Source organism: Asparagus officinalis, chromosome 9 (assembly GCF_001876935.1).
Source record: "Asparagus officinalis chromosome 9, Aspof.V1, whole genome shotgun sequence".
Classification (NCBI taxonomy): Eukaryota; Viridiplantae; Streptophyta; class Magnoliopsida; order Asparagales; family Asparagaceae; genus Asparagus; species Asparagus officinalis.
This window is the reverse complement of record NC_033802.1, coordinates 61271050-61291852: the sequence shown is the minus strand read 5'-3', so window position 1 is coordinate 61291852 and position 20803 is coordinate 61271050. Positions and strand designations below refer to the sequence as shown.

At 35.6% G+C, this 20803-nt stretch overlaps 1 protein-coding gene and 1 long non-coding RNA gene across 3 annotated transcripts; both read right to left on the bottom strand.

Moving 5' to 3' along the window:
* LOC109824547 (protein tesmin/TSO1-like CXC 2) lies at positions 13604-15614 on the bottom strand. Of its 2 annotated transcripts, none has more exons than XM_020391173.1 (8): positions 15485-15614; positions 15342-15398; positions 15122-15251; positions 14944-15039; positions 14778-14844; positions 14250-14370; positions 14107-14162; positions 13604-14028 (listed from the first exon to the last, which is right to left on the bottom strand). In XM_020391173.1, the coding sequence occupies exons 1-8, from the start codon at positions 15586-15588 to the stop codon at positions 13835-13837; spliced, it is 825 nt and encodes a 274-aa protein (XP_020246762.1). In that variant the 5' UTR covers positions 15589-15614; the 3' UTR covers positions 13604-13834. The 2 variants fall into 2 exon arrangements, with proteins under 2 accessions (XP_020246762.1, XP_020246763.1); XM_020391174.1 differs by having other exon boundaries at positions 14944-15036.
* On the bottom strand, positions 16087-17293 carry LOC109823715. The gene is made up of 3 exons (XR_002242453.1): positions 17202-17293; positions 16646-16713; positions 16087-16193 (listed from the first exon to the last, which is right to left on the bottom strand). It is a non-coding gene; the product is annotated as an uncharacterized LOC109823715 (long non-coding RNA).

Below are 20803 nucleotides of genomic sequence, written 5' to 3'. Positions count from 1 at the left end.
TCATCAAGCTTCTCCACATTGATACTCCCATCATAAACAGGAATCTCAACCTTGAAGTCAATCTTCAGATTCTGGTAATTATTCTTACCCCCTTGATGTCCAACAGTCTTGACAATCTCAGTCTCCCCCTCTGAATCAGATTCCTCGCTCTCTTCGTCGTATTCGACGAGTTTCTTCTTACCCTTCGAAGAAGATTCCTCCTTTTTGTCTCCTCCGTTGATGAGACCCACGAGTTGAGTAAGAGTCGTCCCGATCGTCTCAATCTGCTTCTCCATAGTATCAAGTCTTGCTGAATTATCTGCTTCAGTCATTTTCTCCTTCCTTAATTTCTGGACTCCCTCCAAGGAAATAAGGATCTCGCCAAGCTTCTTGTACTGTGTGCGAGTAAGGACCATACACAGGTTCCCCCTTCACAGGATCTAGGTGCTCTGATACCAACTTGATACGAGTCGCCGTGCGAGCACTCTTGATCTCGGAATTATCAAGAGTGGGTAGAGAAGAAAACGACAGAAGAACACAAGAGTTATAATTAGGGCGAAGGAAAATACTTTCTCTAGATTATGAGAATCAATTAGATTTACAAAATCTCTCTCTCACAATCTCTCTAGATCAAAGAACAACCTCCCTGATCTCTTTTCTGATTACAATCTGAGTCATAAACCCTAGAAAAGTCGTGTTTCTATTTATACTAAATAGAAATCCTAAACGGTGTAGGAAACAGGCCTAGGCCCATAACCGCTACGCGGTCGACCGTAGTGACCAAGTCGGTCGACCGGTCAGAACGTCGTTTTCTAGAAAAATCGCTTATAGGGTTTCCGGTCAACCGCAGCACCTATAGCGGTCGACCGCTCTCAGTCCAGAGACACAGTCTGGGTCTGTGCACTACGCGGTCGACCGCAGTGACACATGCGGTCGACCGGACAGAGCCTAAGCTGTAATTCCTGCAGTTTGACGAATCTTTCGACTTCGCCGCCTCCAATGACCTCGTCCACGACTCCTCTACTCTATTCTCAAGATACCATGAGAATCATCTATCCTCAAGCTCCCATGAGGATCGTTAAGCTCCCGAAGAGAAGATACACTCGTATCAAAACTGATGAGTTGGTTTTAGCTCGTGTCATTGAGTTGACTTTGAACTGACTATCTTCATCGGAAATTCATAACTGAATGTGATTGAACTCCTTGGAATCATCGTTTAACCTAGAATTTTTTCCTTAGCCTTATTTTGGTGAAATTATCGATGCATTGACCGGCATCGACATTTACTGTAATGCGTTGACCGACATTAACCTTTGTTGTAATACGTTGACCGGTATTAACACAGTTTATACTCGTACATTTACTAGAGTTTACATAGTTTAAGCTCTTAAGGTGTTAGAGCGTGGCGGTCCCAAATGTCGAGGATACAGGACCAACTGTTAAAGCTGATTCATCTGCTTGTATGGATCTTATCCTGAGGTTGTTGGATGCTCAAGTTATGAGATCAACTAATGAAGCTGGTGCGTCAATGACTCTTGCATTTATAGGATTTTTGGTAAACCCTCAGCTATCAACGGGTTTGATGAGCCTTTACCGACTACCGTTTGAGTCAGGCTAGCATGCAGATTGTTTAAGTCCGTTCCGCATGTAACATTGTGCTAAAGAGTTAACTCTTTTAGTGCTACGATATTGAATACGTAGACTTCGTCTTTCTTATGGGAATAGGCTACCCGACAACGCGTGTTAGGCACTGACTTATCCCTTCTTAGGATTCGGGATAAAAGTCCCTAGACTTGTATTTTGATGTCTTTTTCACTCGGTGAAAGACTAAACTGGAAACACGTGTTTGGCGTTGTCTTATCCCTACTTAGGATTCGGGATAAAATTCTCCATACGTGTGAAGCACAGATTATGGTGTTATTAATAACAACCTACCACAATATCGAATATGTAAACTTTTGTCCTTTTTACGACAAAAGACTAACCGGTAACGCGTGTTAGGCGCTGACTTATCACTTCTTAGGCTTCGGGTCAAAATTCCTCAGACTTGGATTCTGGTGTCTTCTTCACTCGGTGAAAGACTAAATCGGCAACACATATTAGGCGTTGACTTATCCCTTCTTAGGATTCGGGATAAAATTCCTCGCGCGTGTAATGCACGGATTATGGTGTTATTAATAACAACCTATCACAATGTCGAATATGTGAGCTTTTGTCCTATTTATGGTAAAGGACTAACCGATAACGCGTGTTAGGCGCTGACTTATCCCTTCTTAGGCTTCGAGACAAAATTCCACAGACTTGGATTGGTGTCTTCTTCACTCGGTGAAAGACTAAACCGGAAACGCATGTTAGGCGTTAACTTATCTCTACTTAGAATTTGGGATAAAATTCCCCATGCGTGTGAAGCATAGATCTTGGAGTTGAACGATGGTGTCTTCTCTTAGGGCAAAGATGAACCCAATGTTGGAGAGGGAGAATTTTATATTCTATCTCTATGTCTTCTTTTGGGGTAAAGACAAACCCGATGTAGGAGATGAAGAATTTTATATTCTATCAACCAAAGCTGAAGAGGAAGAATTTTATATTCTATCTCCAGTTACAAAAGAAACTCAAAGTGGGATATCCACTTCAAGAATCCGGGAAGATGAAGCTAAGAGTGGGATCTTCACTCCGAGAATCGAAAAGATTCGGATAATCCTAACTGTCGAAAGGTTTGATTACCAAACTAAAGGTGAGTTTCTCGTTTATCGAGAGTAAATTGGGATTTTAGCCTTAACCGTAGGAAGGTTTGACCAAGTGGGAAGTTTGAGATGATCCTAACTATAGGAAGGTTTGATCGCTCGATTTGAAAGTGGACCTCTCGTTCATGGAAGAAATCGAGAGGAGACTTTGGTTGTGGCCCTAACTGTAGGAATGTTTGACTTAGTTAATCAGTAGGAATTGGAGTACAAATCACAATAGGAGTGTTGACTTGTACAAATCACTCAGTAGGAATTTTTGGTGTCAAGTAATAAGGGCTTAACACAAAGGGGTTTGACAATTGTCAAAGATTAGCAGACTAAAATTCTAAGCATTATATCTGGACTCTAACAATGTAAGTGTTGAGTACACAGACACAATGGGAGTTTGAGTGGATTAAACCAGAAAGAATTTTAGTGGACTTACTGTCAGTTAATTTGATCAGTGAGAGATTTTATGGTGGAAGATTGTGAATTGTCAAACACCAGTGGGTTTTTTTGTGAGGGAAGATTGATCCAACGAAGTGATCAAATCTCGTCTCAGCAAAAGACTGCTTGGAAGTTGGTGAAATTGATCCCGATAATTGGACGCGTTTAACTCTTGGAAGCATTCAGAGTTCAAGTGGGAGTTTCTTATTCATCCCCCTTTTTTCCTTCTTTTTTTAGTGATCGGGTTATCCCTAAGAATATACCATATAGCATCTTTCATGAACTTCTCGTTACATGAATCATCCTCCCCCATCTTTCTTTGCAAAACTGGGTCTATCATTGTACTCAGTTGCATGATTGGGTTATCCTTAAGAATATTATGTGTAATGCTCTCCAGGAACTTCCCATCAAAGGTAGGAAATAGTTTAGACTCATATACCTATTAGAGTATGCAGGGAGCAGTTTAACCTCATGCACTTATTAGAGGATGCAGAGAAGTAGTTTAACCTCTTATACTCATCGGAGGATTGAGAAGCAGTTTATACTCGTATACTCTTTGGAGTTTTGCAGTTCTCATTTGGCTTATCCCAACGTTATGACGTCGGCTTCAACCAAGACTTGGATGTTATTTTTGAGAGCAAAGCAAGCCTTGGTGGGATAAAAGATCCTTCTGTGGTTCGCACAGTATTTTGGATCTGAAGTATTATTAGTTTCCTCGTGATTTGTGATAGGTGGCAGCTTGATCTTGTTGTTTTCAAGAAGGGACTCAAAAATGGCCGGAACGTCTTCGTCCTTGAAGGAGTACTCTTTTTGGAGTCTCGGATCCAAAGTCTTTTGCTGTCTCTGGGGTTGCTGCTATGACGTCTGATTAACATCAATAGCTGGTACATGTGCCTTCCCCTTACTACGGGAGTCGAAGTTTGATTTCAGAGGGTTAGCCACCGGTTGGCTTCTCTCGGCTTTCTTCCTTCTGAGAAAGCGTTCGGCATGCTCTCCGCTAACCTTCAACTCTTTCCAAGACTTGGATGGTGCTACTCCTATAACTTCCAAGATATCAATGGACATGTTGTTATGATAAGTTTGGAGGATGAAGTCCTCTGTGACCAGATCTTAGCAATTCATCGCCTTATTCCGAAAGCGTTTGACAAAGTCGTCTACCATTTCTTTGTCTTCCTGTTTCTCATCAAAGAGCATCCTGATTGATACCTCGGTGTCATCATCAAAGAAACTACCGAGGAATAAGTTTTCCATATCGTCCCAGCTGTTGATGCTTCCAGGGTTGAGATGGCGGTACAAATCGAAGGCAGGCCACGAAGGGTGCCAACGAATGACCGGACCATCAAAGGCTCATTACCAGAAATCACTCCCAAGTGGGACTTGAAATAAATCAGATGTTAAGTGGACGAGCCCTTCCTATCGAACGGCGTGAAGTTGATCAGATTAAACTTCACTGGGTACATGATCGACTCCCACTCTCTCGGGTAAGGACACGAAATACCAGACTTCTTCACTTATCGAGCAAACATCAGAGCATTGATTTTGCTCTCGAGGTCTTTCATCTTTTCATCCTCGTCTGTATCATGCTTTGGACGATTTCTGAGAGGAACAACGCGGCCACCCTCGGCATTGTCATCTTTGATAGGACCACCCCCAGCGTTGTTATCTTCAGTAGGGCTACCCCTAGCGTTTTGGTAAATGAGAGGGTTATCAACATTGAGGTGTTCGTCCATGTTTGAATTGCCATCTTCCTGGTAGGCATTGTTGTGATGACTAGATTCGCCAATCTGATTAGACAAAGTCCAAATTTGTTGGTCATGCGTTTCCCTCATCTGATGCATAGCCATTTCCATTTCAAATTTAAAATTCTCTCTCTGCTTGGCCAGAGCGTCTTCAAGGATTTTGGCCATTTGCTCGGTATTGATCATAAATGCCTCGCGGGATTATCCTGGGCTAGATACCGTATTGTTAGAAGCGACTACAGAGTTGGCATCTGATGCTTCATCATCCGAGGATAGTCCTTTATTCATCCTCTGATAGTTCCTACATCTAGTAGTTCCCGTGCGTAACTGAGTTATACGTCGGGATACGTTCGAAAAATGACGGGGACTAAAACTTCGTGTTGACTTCCCTTTATCGACCATATTGATAGTGACTTCTAGGAGTTCGTCATCTTGCGTAGCTGATCTTTTTCTACAGAAACACTTTGGCTTGGTCTTGGAAGTTCTGGTGGAGATCCTTTCAAAAACCGAGACCCTCTGTGGAGCGGTCTTGAGGTAGCTACATTCTGATAATACTACCCTGATTAACCTCTCACAAGGACAGTGAGAGTCCGTTTGTAGAATATTTCTCTTTTGAGACTTACCCCCAGCCTGATAGTACAACTCAACGGCGTTATGGCCGGAGCAACCTATTGGCTGTTTATCAGGTATAACGTCGTCTTCTGTCAGATACATTTTCTTCTGAATAAGCAACACCTTGTTGGCATTTGCAGGAGTCACACACTTAGAATCATACTTTTGTAAGGGTTAAACCCTAACGGGCTCCTGGCCTTCTGTACGCACCCCCCAAGCGGGCGGTTACAGGAACAGTCTTGTTGGGAGGTCGTGTACGACCCCCAGTCTGGATGTCTGCTCGGGAATCCTTCAGCGGACCCAAGCATTCCTTAATAGGAATTTTGCCTCGATCTTCGGGAAGAGGACCAAGACGATCCTTTAATGGAATCTTGAACTTAGAGAGATCCATGTTGCCGTAGGGCTTTGCCGGATGTGCGGGAGTAGAGGGAACTAGGTCTGAAGTTGACAAAGGCTGAATAGTAACTTTGTCTGCTTTTGTCTTAGGCGCTGATTCGACCTTTGGCCTCCAAACCCGTTTATACTTAGGCGATTTCTTAACCGCCTCTTCTTTCTGCATTTCTTGTGCTTTTCGCACAAGGATCCGAGCATGCACAAGAAATACATGGTACTTCTGAATACGCTCCTCTAAAGTGGAACAGTTCCGTTTGTCATGAATCCATTCGTTAATAGGTAATTTGGAGAAGAATCCCGAAGCTTGCTATGACGATGGTTTAGCCACTTGGCGTCTCTTGGATTTCAGATCCACTTGGTAGCGAAGCCCATCCACTTGCTCCAAAGCCTTAACAAATTAGCAGACGAGACGTTGGTGGCGCCTTTGACAAGCCCTCTTCGATAAAGTTGGCACGCCTTTAACAGTCAACTCCTTAATGGAGGCAGTGTCTGGATCTACGATTTTGGCTTCATCGGACGCCGGCGGATCGTTGCGATGTATAACTGCAGCAGCGGTAGCAGGGAGATTGCCTTCTTGGGTTTTTAGATCTAAAGACCAGCGGATCTTTCGGGAGGAGGAGACCTTCCTGCACTTATGAGGAGAGGCGGATCTGGAGGAGGAGGAGGAGGAGACGTACTCCTCGAACTTCTGTTGGTCGAACTCGTATTCGACCTCTTCAGCCATGGGGATAGGAGGAGGAGACGTACTCCTCGAACTTCTGTTGGTCGAACTCGTATTCGACCTCTTCAGCCATGGGGATCTTGATCGTCGGCTCCTCGAACTTCTGTTGGTCGAACTCGTATTCGACCTCTTCAGCCATGGGGATCTTGATCGTCGGCTACAGTACGACAGCCTTGGTAGTAAAGCTGTTGGCTCCCACTGTGGTCGCCAGCTTGTTTGGTGTGAAAGTTGACATCTTCATTGATGAACTCATTACAACTTCAATTGTTTACAACAAGTTCAAAAGTAAAAGTTCTTCTTTTTATAAGACTCACCTACACAATGAATATAATAAGAATATTACAACTCTCTTCAAACAAAACACAACAGCAGTTTATCTCTTGTTGCTTGCGTGAGATCTTTGCCTGTGTCGGGGTTTATCCGTGGACCACCAAGCGATCAGCTCAAAGTGCAGATTTCGTTGACTCGCGAAGGAATCAAGAAACCAAAGCAATTATCTCGGCAACAACGAGATAACCACTCTTCTCGAGATCACAGCAACGGTACGATCTTAAGGGAAGAACTGACCTGTAGATCTGTCGAACTCTCCTTATTTATGCCGAAGAATTCGATGAGATCTCCTCCTCCTCTCTGAAATTTGTAGCTCTTCAGTCTTCAATTTAGCAGGGCTTCGCTAAGGCTCGAGAATTCCATATCTGTGTAAATGAAGGCCCTAGGGCTGTATTTATAGGCTTTGGAAGCTCTATTTTCGGATAAGAACGGCCAATTCTCTCTTATCTTTAGTTATATGATAACTTCAGATCAGTTGGAGCAAGATCCCAGCAGTCAACGGGTGAAACAACTTCGAAACATCGTTTTTAGGCTAGGGAACAGCCCAACAGTCTCAGCCTTAGCCGAGACAGTTGAGGTGCCTCGGCCTTGGCCGAGACACTTGATGTGTTTCCGCTAAAGCTTGGGGCACTGTTCAGGCATTCCTCGGTCATTTTTGATGTATTTTCCTCGTTCGACCTCGGAATTACATGATTCAAAGTGCGTAGGAAATCCGACAAAGAGCTTACAATCTCCCATGGGTTAATCATACATGGGGTGAACATAGCACGAGGGACGTTTCGTCTTTCGTGAGCGCAGCGTAACTCCCGACTGGCTCATATATTCGTTATTCTATTGTTCTGTTACTTTATACGATTCATCGACTCACTTCATGCGTTTGTTAACGTTAGATAAAATTGTTTGACTCGGATAGTGACGCTCATCGTCTTCTCTCTGCTTTGAGCTATGTGTAGAAACTCATAGGTAATTTTTGATGCCTGCACAATCCGGCACCAAGAATGCTTGGGTGCTAAAATCCTTTTAAACCAAGATTTTTAATATTTTCATTTTTTTATTTTCTTGGTTTTGAAAAAATGTGTTTTAAAATTTTTTGAATATGAAAATAATTTTTTATCAATTCTTTTGTTTTCATGATTTTTGGTTTTGATTATCATGAGAGGTTTGTGTTTATATAACCCCCCGGGTTTATTGGGTGTTTATTCCCAAATCTTGTTTAGCGGATGCTAAAAATATTTATATGGGTTGAAACAATCTCAAGAGCGTGATATGGTTGCCTCTCTAACTTTTTGAAAATCAATGATGGTTTTTGTTCTCATATGGTTTACTTGTGATTTATGATTTCATTGGTTGATTTGTTCTCATTTGAAAACTTTTTGCATGATTCTCATGTTTTTAATTCTTTGTTTTCATAAATCTATTCATATATAGTTTTTATGTTTATGCCTTAAGACACTATTTCATAATGTCATATCTACATGTGTTCTCAATTATCTTTTGTATGTGAGTGGTGTTTAGCATATTTTTCATCTATGCGTGCTCACATATATTTGCCTTGATCATCATTGCATATATTTCTTAAGGCATTTTGATAGGGGGAGCAATCCCTATTTTTGTGTTATACTCACCATGCTTATAGGTAGGGGGAGCTTTCGCTCTCTTTATTATTTTGTTTTCCCCTTTTTGATGTTGTCAAAGGGGAAGAAATATTGTGAGTATGTATTTCTTGTTTATGTGCATGATAATTATAATTTATACATTCATTTCCTTTCATGCATATATCTTTTTGTAAATTGTTTGTCATCATCAAAAAGATGGAGATTGTTAGCCTTTTTGTTTTGATAATGTTTTAACAAACAAATTTATAACTAATATTGTTTGTCTAGTGTTTGTGTTTTATATTTATTGTAGACAAACAATACGTTGGAGGTTGGATGGACTTGAGCTTTCACGACATATCCAATGGAGGTTGGCGGAATAGTGGAGTGAAGCTATGCAATTCAAGTTAAAGATTCAAGTTCAAGCATCATCCACAAGTTTACCAAGTCATGCTCATTGAAGACCTTCATCAAGCTTGGGTATATTTAGTTTAGGTTTTATATTATTTGTGTTGGTACTTTAAACTCAATCATATACACACATACACGTTTTGGTTTTGTATATATATAGTTATATATATACATATATGTTTTGCTTTAGCATATAGATATGAAACAATATATATCTTCATATACACTTTTATATGTTTTATATTCTTTTGTATTTGGAAAAATATTGTGTTTTAGGTTTATAGACTTAACAACTATAGTTTATACTTTTTATCAAGTCTATATAATCATTTTACAAAGTTTAAAAACTTGGTTTATGTCAAAACATCAAAATGTCAAATTTTATGTATTTCATTTTCATGTTTTGGACTATTTTGTAGGACTATTTTGTAAAATAAAGAGATTTCTCATTTGGGAGGTGCTATTTGAAAACCAGTATTTGTAACATGTTCATTATCATGTTTACAAGCATTCCTCAAAGTTTTACATTTTTATGATTTTATTTGTTATTTTTAAAAGAGGTTTGAAAATTAGATTTTCTGTTTCAATCAAGCTGATACAGTGTTATCATTCGACTGATGAATGTGTTCAGTCGACTGAAGAAATCGCCTGGAAAGTCAAATAGTTTTTGTTTCTTATTCGGTCAATTGACCAGTCGACTGATGAGGTCATTGGTCAACTGACGAGTTCATCAGTCGACTGATGACTTGTAACTGGCTTGTAATGGTCAGCTCATCAGTCGACTGATGAACAGTATCAGTCGACTGACGACCCAACGGTTAGTTTTTTCCAGCTTTCTATTTTTGTCTTTTTGTTGGGTTTTGTTGGTTTCTTCTTGGCTTTGGGGTTTCCTATAAATACCCCCACATATCCTCAGTTCATCTTACAAGAAGAAAAGTTTTTAACAGGGTTTAAGTTTTGTTTAAGTTTGTTTCAAGAGTTTGTTTGTGAGGAAATTTTCACAAGAGCAAGAAGAGATCATCCTTCGGTGTTTGAGCTTCAACTCATCTCTCTCACTCTTTTCATTTATTGGAGAAGTTTTCTAAACTCAATCAAACTTTTCATTTATATATAAATTGTTTGATTATCATTTTTCTAAGCTAGAGTTTATATTGAATTTAGTTTGATTTTGATTTATTGAATCTCATTGTTACACACACCCACTTGAGCTTTTAGTATTTACATACATAGTATAATTTGGGTTGTGAGAGATAGTAACCTTGAGTTGTGCTTAATTGAGTTCTCATATTGTTTAGAGAACAATCATTTATTGTTGAGCGTTAATTTGTGAGGTCACATTGTATTGCACAAATACACCAAGAGGAGTGTAGAGGTGAGAGACGTGGTTGGTCCCAAGAGGAGTGGGGTCGGTGGTAATGCCTAGAGGGTAGGTCGTAATTCCGAGCACTTGAGGGAGACACGTGAGAGACCAACACTTAAGGTGGTATTTGTGTAGTTATAAGTGTGAGTTGTAAACGTTTGTCGGTGAGCGTAGAAAACCGATTGTGAGGTGTAAACGTTTTCGGGTGAACATTGAAAACCCAGTGTGATGGTGGAGTTCTCCCCATGAGTGGGGAGCGGTGACGTAGGACCGAAGGTCCGAACTCTGTGATTTTTTTATTGTGTTTGAGTTTGTCATTGATGCATTTACTTTTGTGTTTATCTTATATCACCATTGCCTATTACTCTTTGTGTATATTGCCCTATCATATTTGTAGTTTATTTTATTTACCCTTATTTATATTGCTTATCCTTGCATAATATTGTTGCATATCTTATTTGCTAGGATAACTTGTTAATAAGTTTTTAATTGGCATTAAATTAGATTAGATTAGTATAAATCATATTCACCCCCCTCTAGGGTTCTTTCCTAGTGGCATTAGGGTGCTTTCAGATTCAACAGCCGAAAGAGAAATCAAAGCAAAACATGAACTTTTTTTACTGTTCATGCGTGCTACAGTTCCAAAGCAAACAGAATTGAATTTTTTTTTTTGAAATTTTCATGCTACAGATCATATTTGCACAGATCCAAACGTGCAACATATTTTAATAAAGCCAAATTAAGATCAAAAACCCCAAATTCTTAATCTTAAATATAAATCTCAAAGAATTAAACACGGTGGCTCTGATACCACTTGTTAGATCTAAAACTGAGATCTAACCCATAATACCATGATTAGTTCAAAGAGGTTAAAACAACAATGAGCGCGGAAGCTATACCTGAATCCATGACGATTTGAGCACGGATCTAAATTAGGGTTTTATCTTCTAATCTGAAAGGTTTCTCTTGAATATCTCTTTAGATGGAGATTAGAGAATAGAGAACGTAACCTTTAGATTAGGGACCATAACCCCTTTATATAGATTTGCAATTTTCTGATTAGAGAATAGAGAACGTAACCTTTAGATTAGGGACCATAACCCCTTTATATAGATTTGCAATTTTCTAATTTAGCCCCTCATAAAATTATAGGGACCATAACCCCTTTATATAGATTTGCAATTTTCTAATTTAGCCCCTCATAAAATTAGAATTGTAACCTGATATCCGCACATTTAGCCCATGATTTATTTAAATACTCATTAACCCAAATTTATTAATCACTTTATGCGGGTTAACCTTAAGGATAACATTATATACTAATGTAACATATATGCTCATAATTAGATTTAATCCAACAGTACCATCATGAAGGTGCACAACAGACACCAAATAAATAAATAAATAAATAAATAAAATCTAAAGGAACTTACGATATCATCATCCAATTCCAACGGCTGCAGATTGGTGTAACCATTGGTGGGATCTTCATGCGATGAATTGGAATCCATGAATATTAATTATGAACCAGAGAAAGAGGCTGACCTCCCTCAAGAAGAAAATTATGAGAGATTCTTAAAGGTTAATATAAATAAGGAAGTAAGAAGCTCTACTTATGGAGAAGTATTTGTGTATTAGAGTTCATGTCGCAATCACAAAAATTATTGAATTAATCGACAAGTTCAAAAATTATTGAATTAATTGATGATAGATATAGGACAAGTTCAAAAGTTCAGAGAAAAAAACATAGAAGTTATTAAAGTTATATTTCTATGTAATAATAAGAGCCTGAAATTTAACTAGAACTCTTGTTTAAAGACTGATAAATTGTAGTTGCTTAGAACTAAATCTATAAGCCTATAGAAGATATATTTGAGAGAAAAAATTATTAAAGGAAGAATATTGAGACTTTTAGAATGCTTAATGAAAAATTATTTATTTACATATTCAGTTAGTTTATACTAATCCAAACCTAAAAGACAGACTAGGCCTAATTCGAAATTCTTTTTGATATTACGTTTATAGGTTAATTTAGAAATATATCTTGCTATTTCTAAAATTAATTATCTAAGATAAAGGGACATTGGGTTATTATCCTTTCTTTGTAGGTCCCACAAATAAATAGTCTTGCAATAAAATTGGATTAACTATAAAATAATGTATAGACATTGTTACAATATAAAAAGATAATCCTAAACCCCAACGGTAACTTTAGAGTTTTGGTATAATAGTTAGAGAGACTTAGTTTGTGATGGTATCAGAGCAACCTAGGTTTAAATCCCACCGGCTATGAATTTAAAGTGGATTTTCTAAAAATTGACACAATGAGTCCAGGTTTCGGCCTATAAAAAATGCTCAACCTACACGGGCATATTATTAGAATATAAAAAGATAATCTTTAACTCTCACCGTAACTTCAGAGTCTTTGTGTAATGGTTAGAGGAACTTAATTTGAGAGACAACCTGTCATAACATTAGACAGTTCTATTAACTTATTTTTATATCCAAAAGACCAAAAGTTAGTTATCTTCACAATTAAAGTAACCAGAAACTAATGAGACAAAAAACTTCATCAGATGAGCATCCTAAGATCTCTCCAAATAGTTCGATGAAAGTTAGAACTTGGGACAATACGAGTCAATTTTTAGGAAATCCATGAACATCCTATGATCTCTCTCGAAATAGTTCTGTGAGTCAGAACTTGGATGAGTCGAGCCAATGTTTAGAAAACCCGCTTTAAACTTGTGGCTAGTCAAATTTGAAACTATGTTGGTTAAAAATCATTTTAAAGTTCTTGTCACTACACCATAACTCTAAAAGTACGGTGAGGATCAAGAGTTATAGCTTCATCTTCTAAGGATACAAATGCAAAAATCTGGAAGCCGTCATTTCAAATTACATAGCTTTTAAACACTGTTCTAAATACCTGAATTTTGATTAATTTCAAATACAATGAAGGCTGATTTTCAAGAAAAATTGTGGAAATGTATTTCTAGCAGACTTAGAAGTTCGTCTTATTAAGCTCTATAAACAAGTTACAGTGTCAATCTCAAATGTATCATTCAAGAGTAGAACAAGAATCATAGTGAAACGATGCAATTCTTTCCAGAAAATTTTGTGCAACCTGCACCGGTGGCTTGCTGTAATTACTAAAGCATGATGGTACCATTGTCACTGAAACTAAAGTGAGCACTGCAATAAGTTAGGCTTAATATTACAGCACTTCTGAGCAAAACTGTCCTATTTCATTAATAAAATCTGAGGAATACCCTGAGGAATCAATAAGATACTCATAACAAACAAAATATAAATAACCAACCGACTAACGAAACATTTAATAAATTTACCAAATTATGAAACTAAAGACCATTATCAGCAAAGCAACACCACCATCCTAATACCTTAAATACCAAAAAAGACACTGTCAAAATTATTGTTGACAGTAATAAAAGTCTGCTAGAATTCTAAATTATATGACTATCTCTATACTTAGGAGATCAGATTGTCAGAGAACAAGAGAGCCTCTAGTTAGGTGTATTTGGCTTCGATGCATGCATATACTCATCACTATGATCTGATGATCCTTGGATTAATTCCGATTGGGCAGAACTAGAGCCAGCAGCATATTGAGCCTCCAATAAACTCACATTCTCATTAGCTTCAGGCATAACTCTACTAAGAATCATAGTTTCCTGTGAAGTTTGTCGTTCTCTGGTTTCTGAAACAGCAAAAGCGGAAGTTTACTACTCAAATGAGATGAGATAGCTGAAAGAACTTGAGAATTTGAATAAATTACCTGGTACTATGCATGGTAATTGATTATCATGATTTAAAACAATCTGACCATTTTCCCTGTGACTCCAATGACATGATTCGGTAAAATAAATTAAAAAATAAATGAACATCTGGATTCACAAACGCAAAAAATTTCAGACTTACATTGAGCTTTGAATAGGTTGATGGTCGATTGTTTTTGAATTCTCAATCAATATCCTCACATCAATTGAATTCTTAGGCTTCCTGCCCCTCTTACTTACCGATTGGATAACCGGCTCGGTTCCTGAAGAAAAAGGATGCAAATAACAGAAAATATGCATCAGCCTGCCAATTTATGCCAAAAAGAAATCCATTATCTTATATTCACATTAAATGATTAATGTAGCACAAATAATGAAACTTCCTTTATTGTAGAGTCAATCAACTAGCAAACACAAATCCATTAGTCTCATAAAATGTGTTCACCTTTTGACTGATCAATGTATTTAGATACATCCTACATTTATTTGTCGTGCACTGAAGTACCATACAACAATACGAGGCTGGTATTACAACTTTGAATAATATCAGTACATTATTGCAGTATTCAGCCATCTCATATTGAGAGTAACTTTAGCAATTCCATTACTACTAAATACTAACAAATTTGTTTCCTGCTAACCGATGGATTTCGAAATAGAATTCATTTACCTTGTCTTTTGCCATATGAATTCTGACAGCCTGCACATCGGCAGTTGAGAGAACATCCATTGCCAGCCTACACACACACGCACACACAAAAGTTCACTAAAAAAATATGAATAGGCAATTAAATAAAAAATAAACCCTGTCATAGAGTAAAAGAAAAAACTATTACATTATAACATTCACAATATTTTTTCTGGCAGTGGGACTTCATGCAGTTACATCCTTTTGTTTGCATGCCTGAACTTGATGCAATCTTCTTACCCTTCTGCATTGAAGAGGGACTATTACAATTTATTTTAAATTTGGAAACCAAAAGAAAAAAAACTCAAATCCATTCATTTCCTTACCCCAGAATCTCTCGACTCAATATGTTCACGAGCCGCTCGGACTGAATCTTCCTTATCTATTGAGTTCCAGCACCCATCACAAGAACAACTCTTACCACAGTAATAATTATTCGTGAAGCAATCGCAATAGCTACAGAAAAGCATAAAGTAGTTGAAATGTTAAGACATATTTGACTCGGTAGGAAAAAAATGTAGCAGGGCAAATCAAAGAGGAGCTTACAGTTTCCAGCATTGCGACTTCTCACAAGTGCAAGATCTGAGCGCATTACCATTGTCCCTGAAAATCATAAAATTCTATGAAAATACTGCAAAATAAACATGGGTAGGAGAACATGAGTAAAGTGAATCAACATAAATCGTTACCTATTTGATCTGCTGCCTGCACCGGTGCGCCCCTCATGACTATTAAAACCTCCAAAAAGTCTTCCAAAACCTCGTGTGGCTGCGTAGGAATCAGTAGTCCTCATGGGATTAATATTGTTAAGAGGGCTTATATTCAATTGTTTTAAAACAAGCAATACTTGTTCTTAAAAACTAGAAAGGAAAAAAAATAAAAATAAAAATCAAGCACTACAACCAAATCCATTCTAACAATTGGTTGATAACACTAATTTTTCATACATATATAACATTTATCTGATTTGCCTACATCAATTGTAATTGTATGAAATTTTAAGGTTTGTATGTGGACATAGATTAGTGGATGATACATCATACTAATGACACCATTCAAAGCCTAACTTATCACATTCAGGGCTTGTAAAAAGAATCATCTCAAAATTAAACAAAGAAGTAAGACTCATAAAATGAAATCTTTATGGATTTCATTGCAGAACAGGAAAAAAATCCACAGAATATCAAGAAATATATATTGAAACAAATTGAATCGCATCAAGGAAAGAAAACTCATACCTCATATTGGCTCCGACTGGGACTGAAAGCAACCCAAGGTTCATTAACAATTATTGGACCATCAATAAAAGTATTATTATTGTTATTGTACTGACCCCTTATGGATGAATCGAATGCTCCGGTAATTGGTGCATCTCTGAACATGTCTGAAATGGGGTAACTGGCACAAGAAATATCAATATCATAGCCGAAGGAAAATACCTGATCTTCATCCATACAAGTCTCTAAAAAGTTCAAGCATAATATCTGACATATTTCGTTCCATACGAAACATATTTCTATTTTTAATATAAAAGAAAATATATAAGGTGGATGCCATCATTTCATGCGTACTAAGATTGAGTGCATGATTTCGTTTGGGTGGATACCACAACTTAAGTTTTACAAGAGTTCTAAGACAAGAGTTTTCACTGTGGCAAAAAACCAAAAATTAAGAAATTGTGTACGGACACACAAATACACGTAAATATAGATCAATTAATAGGTATATAAACTATATATAAATGTAAGTTTTGCTAAATTAAGGTTGGGATTTCACCAAATACGAGTTAGATGTGACTCTGCATTGAACAAAGAATATCAAAAGTCCATTAGCGTTGAGTTGAGTACTACCTTCCCATTAGCACGTCAAGGTCTGTTGGTGAGCCTGTTGGTAGAGAATAACACCAAGTGGACAAATCCTGCAAATTTAAGAAAAATCAACTTTTATCGACATAGGAAATTAAACTGCAAAAACTCCACTACTCAATAAAAATTTCTTTCAGATTGCTGCACCCTAGGAAATTATCGTGGATACAAGTTTTTTCATGCTTTGATGACTTCAGATTACTGCATAAGTTGATTGAGATGGTGGATGATTCCCTTACGAGAGGAATCCGGTTACTTTTAAATGTTCCATATTAACCAGAGAGTTCAATTCCATCAAATTTTTGTAAAAATTGTTTTACTTATTCTGTTATGAAAGTAGTTCTTCTGGTCGAAAAAAAAAATCAAGCACAATTGCTAAGTTTCATATATCCTTCATTACAATACTTAAAAATTAAAAGTAAAGAAAAAAGAGAAGAATTCAAAAACTTGTTGATATCTACTGCAAAATTTCAAGAAGAAAAAAGTTAGAAGGCAAATAATATAAGATGAACCATCATAAAAATTATCTGAAGAAACTTACATCATCGTTATTGTTGGAATCTCTAGATGTTGAATCAGAACCCATGTCTATAGAATTTAGAACAAAAAAAAAGAAGGTTCAATTAGTTCCCCTCAATTAGAGAAGAGAAGAGAAAGAGAGCTATTTGAATAGAGAAGTAGCTAGGGAGGGAGTTCTACTTATGAAGAAGTCTGTAACGGAAAGTATTTTCAAATAATGTATCTACAAATATTTATTTAGTTCTTTCACGACAATAGGAGACTACCTGAGATAAATACCATAATAAGGGTTTTTTTTTTCGATTTACACCCTCTAAATTGTACATATATTTAAATTTGCCCCTTCTGGATTTGCCCTCCAATTGTTTAGTTCCTTCAATTTTACACAATCAATATAATCAATAAAGAATATGCCTGAAATATTCTATTGCAATTGGTAACTTTAAAAAAAAAAAAATCTAAGTTACCCTTTGATATATTGATTAAAATTAAAGGTTGTTAGTGCACAGTACGTATTAATTTGCTTCTTTAATACCCCCAGATTGTTTAGTTCCTTCAACCATAAATAGGTTGAAGGGCAAATTTGAATGAACCAAATGAATTGGAGGTATAATACAATGATTTGAGGGTTAACTTAGAAACCCCTATAATTTGAAGGGTATATATTGGGAAAAACCCAAACAATAATTGTATTTTCACATTTTGTTATAGATGTGCAGGAAAGAAACGTGTGTGAATGATGAGATTAACGATAGAGATCAGATAGGTCCAAATGTAGACAGAGAAAAATCTGAGCAGTTATTAGCATTATCTCTATGTAATAATAAGAGTTTGAACTTAATAACAACTCCATTGTTTTCGCTTAAGAACTTAATTTATAGTTGAAGATATATAGTTGAGGGGCACAAAATAACAGAACTAGCCTTTTAGAATCCTTAATTAAAATTTATTTGTTTACACCTTTCATTAATTTCATACTAGTCCATATTTAACAAAATTTCAGGTAATTAGAAATTCTTATGATAAGTTTACAGATTAATTTAGTAATATCAGAACTTTTTCAAAAAATAATTATCTAAACATATGCGAAACGTTGGATAGAATATCTATTCTCTGAAGGTCCCAGAAATAAACAGTACTTATAAAATTTTTTTGAAGAGATAGTATAATTAACATATAAATAATAAATATTTTAGTTATTAATTGTGGTGTCTTATGCCAAAATAACACCATGATGTTGTGTTTTTTCTTTAAAGTGTTTTCAAAACACCATGTTGAGTGTTTTGGTTCAACATTATTTTGACCTACTACAAAATTAGTATTAAACATACTATTAATATATTATACATTAATTATAATAAAGTATATATTATAAATAAAATATTATAATATTTAGTTTTATAGTATTAAGTTTTAAATATAATATTGTATAATGTATTATAATATTGTTGTACTTTAATAAGTTATATTATTTTATAATAATTATTATATTATAATTATTACATATTATTTTTAAATAATTATATATTTAATTATTTTGGTATATTAATTTGTTATTGTTATATATTATATAATATTTTAAAATAATATTATTTTATTATTATATACTACTATACTATTATTAATATAATATTATTAGTAATGTTAATTAATGTTATTACTACTACATTATTAATAAATTCATATATTACAAATATTTTCATATGATATAATATATTATAGTTTCTAATATGTTAAGAGTTTATTAATAATACTTTAATAATTTATGATATAAATCAATATTATTATATTATGAATATATTATTTTTACATTAACATTTGTTAGCAATAAATTGTTTTAGTATTTAAAATTATTTTAGTTTATGATATATTAAATTATTTATTGTATAATATATTAATATTTGTATATTATACTTTAATGAGTTACATTATTTGATAATTATTATTATATTATAATTATTACAAATTATTTTGAAATAATTATATATTAATTATTTTCCATATCAATTTGTTATTGTTATATATTATATATTAATTTTAAAATAATAATATTTTATTATTAATATAATATAATACTATTATTAATATAATATAATAATATTAATAATGTTAATATTATTTTATTACTACTATATTATTAATAAATTTATATATTACAAATGTTTAATAAATATTACTAATATATTAGATTAACTATAATATAGTATAGTACAATATAATAAGTATGTTGATAATACCTATATATTAATTACATTTAATATATTATGTTAGATATTATATTAACACCTCCTCAAACTCAAAACCAAAACACCACACTTACACCTAAAAGGTGTTTTGAAATAAGTGATGTATTTTTTGTTTGAAAATGATTTAGCTCAAAAAACACCATGGTTTCCAAACACATGGTGTTTTATTTTTAGCAAAAACACCATGGTATCCAAATAAGTAAATCATAATTTGTTACACCGGTAGGCGTGAGGGGTTAAAAATAAATAAATTCTGTTTAGATTGGTTAAAGTTGTAATAAATATGACTGTTATTATGATCTAAGACAATATTAGGTGAGATATATGATAGATCTTAGGACGTTACAGATTCAATGTTACGGTATATCCTTCCTTGCTCCTAGAAGTCTATAATCCAAAATATTAAATATGCAGATATTGATTATTCATGTCTTGAAGCTTTCTCAAATTTAATACCTTTGAAAAATAGGACAGGCTAAATAAAACGACGCCATCAAAAACGTTCAATAAAAGGCAGCATACGATATTATTTTCCAAAAAAGGCTAGTTTTAAAAGGATCATTTGCATCTTGGTTCTCTAAAATTTACTCTATTATTAACTTTGATATTTCAAAAATTTTTGTCGCACTTTTGATTCCCTACCGTTTACACTTTGTTACTTTAATACTATAATAAGGTTTTTCCTAATACTTTGATGTCGCAAAGTTTTTAACTTTTTCAACTTTAATACACCAAAGTTTTATTTTGACACTTCTATACTCCAATGTTTGATGTATCATTGTTGAAAAATATGTAAACTTTAGCTTGTCGAAGCTAAATTTTTTGGGGTATTAAAGTAAAAAAAAAAAAAAAAATTTTAACACTGGGGTATTAAGCTGTCCAATAAAAACTCTAGGTTATCAAACTCCAAGAGATGTAAAGTTTAGAGCACGAAAATGCAAAATATCCCTTAAAAAAGAAAACTTTGAAGCTCAAATTCCGGGCTTAGTCCGACTCACCGGTCCAGACCATGACATCCTCCCGCCGCCACCGCGGTCATACGTCCGCCCCCACTTTCCAAATGACAAAACTACCCCTCATACTCTCCCCTGCCTCAAGTCGGCGTCCTTGTAATTACAGTGAAAAGCCAGGACGTTTTGGTCAAAAAATAAGAACTGCCACGTTGACTATAACCCTGAATTACCTGAGTCAACCGTATATTTTTCTAATTTCTTCGACTCGTCTGTTGTCGGAGGGAGAGAAAAGCGACCCGGTCACGTGGGAGCTCGCCGGAGCGCTAGATCTCACAGCAGCGGAGGGCGGCGGCGACGGATTCCAAGCTCTAGAGGGAGTTTGGACCTCCGTTCGTCTTTGGATCTGGTGGAAGCTTCTAGAGGCT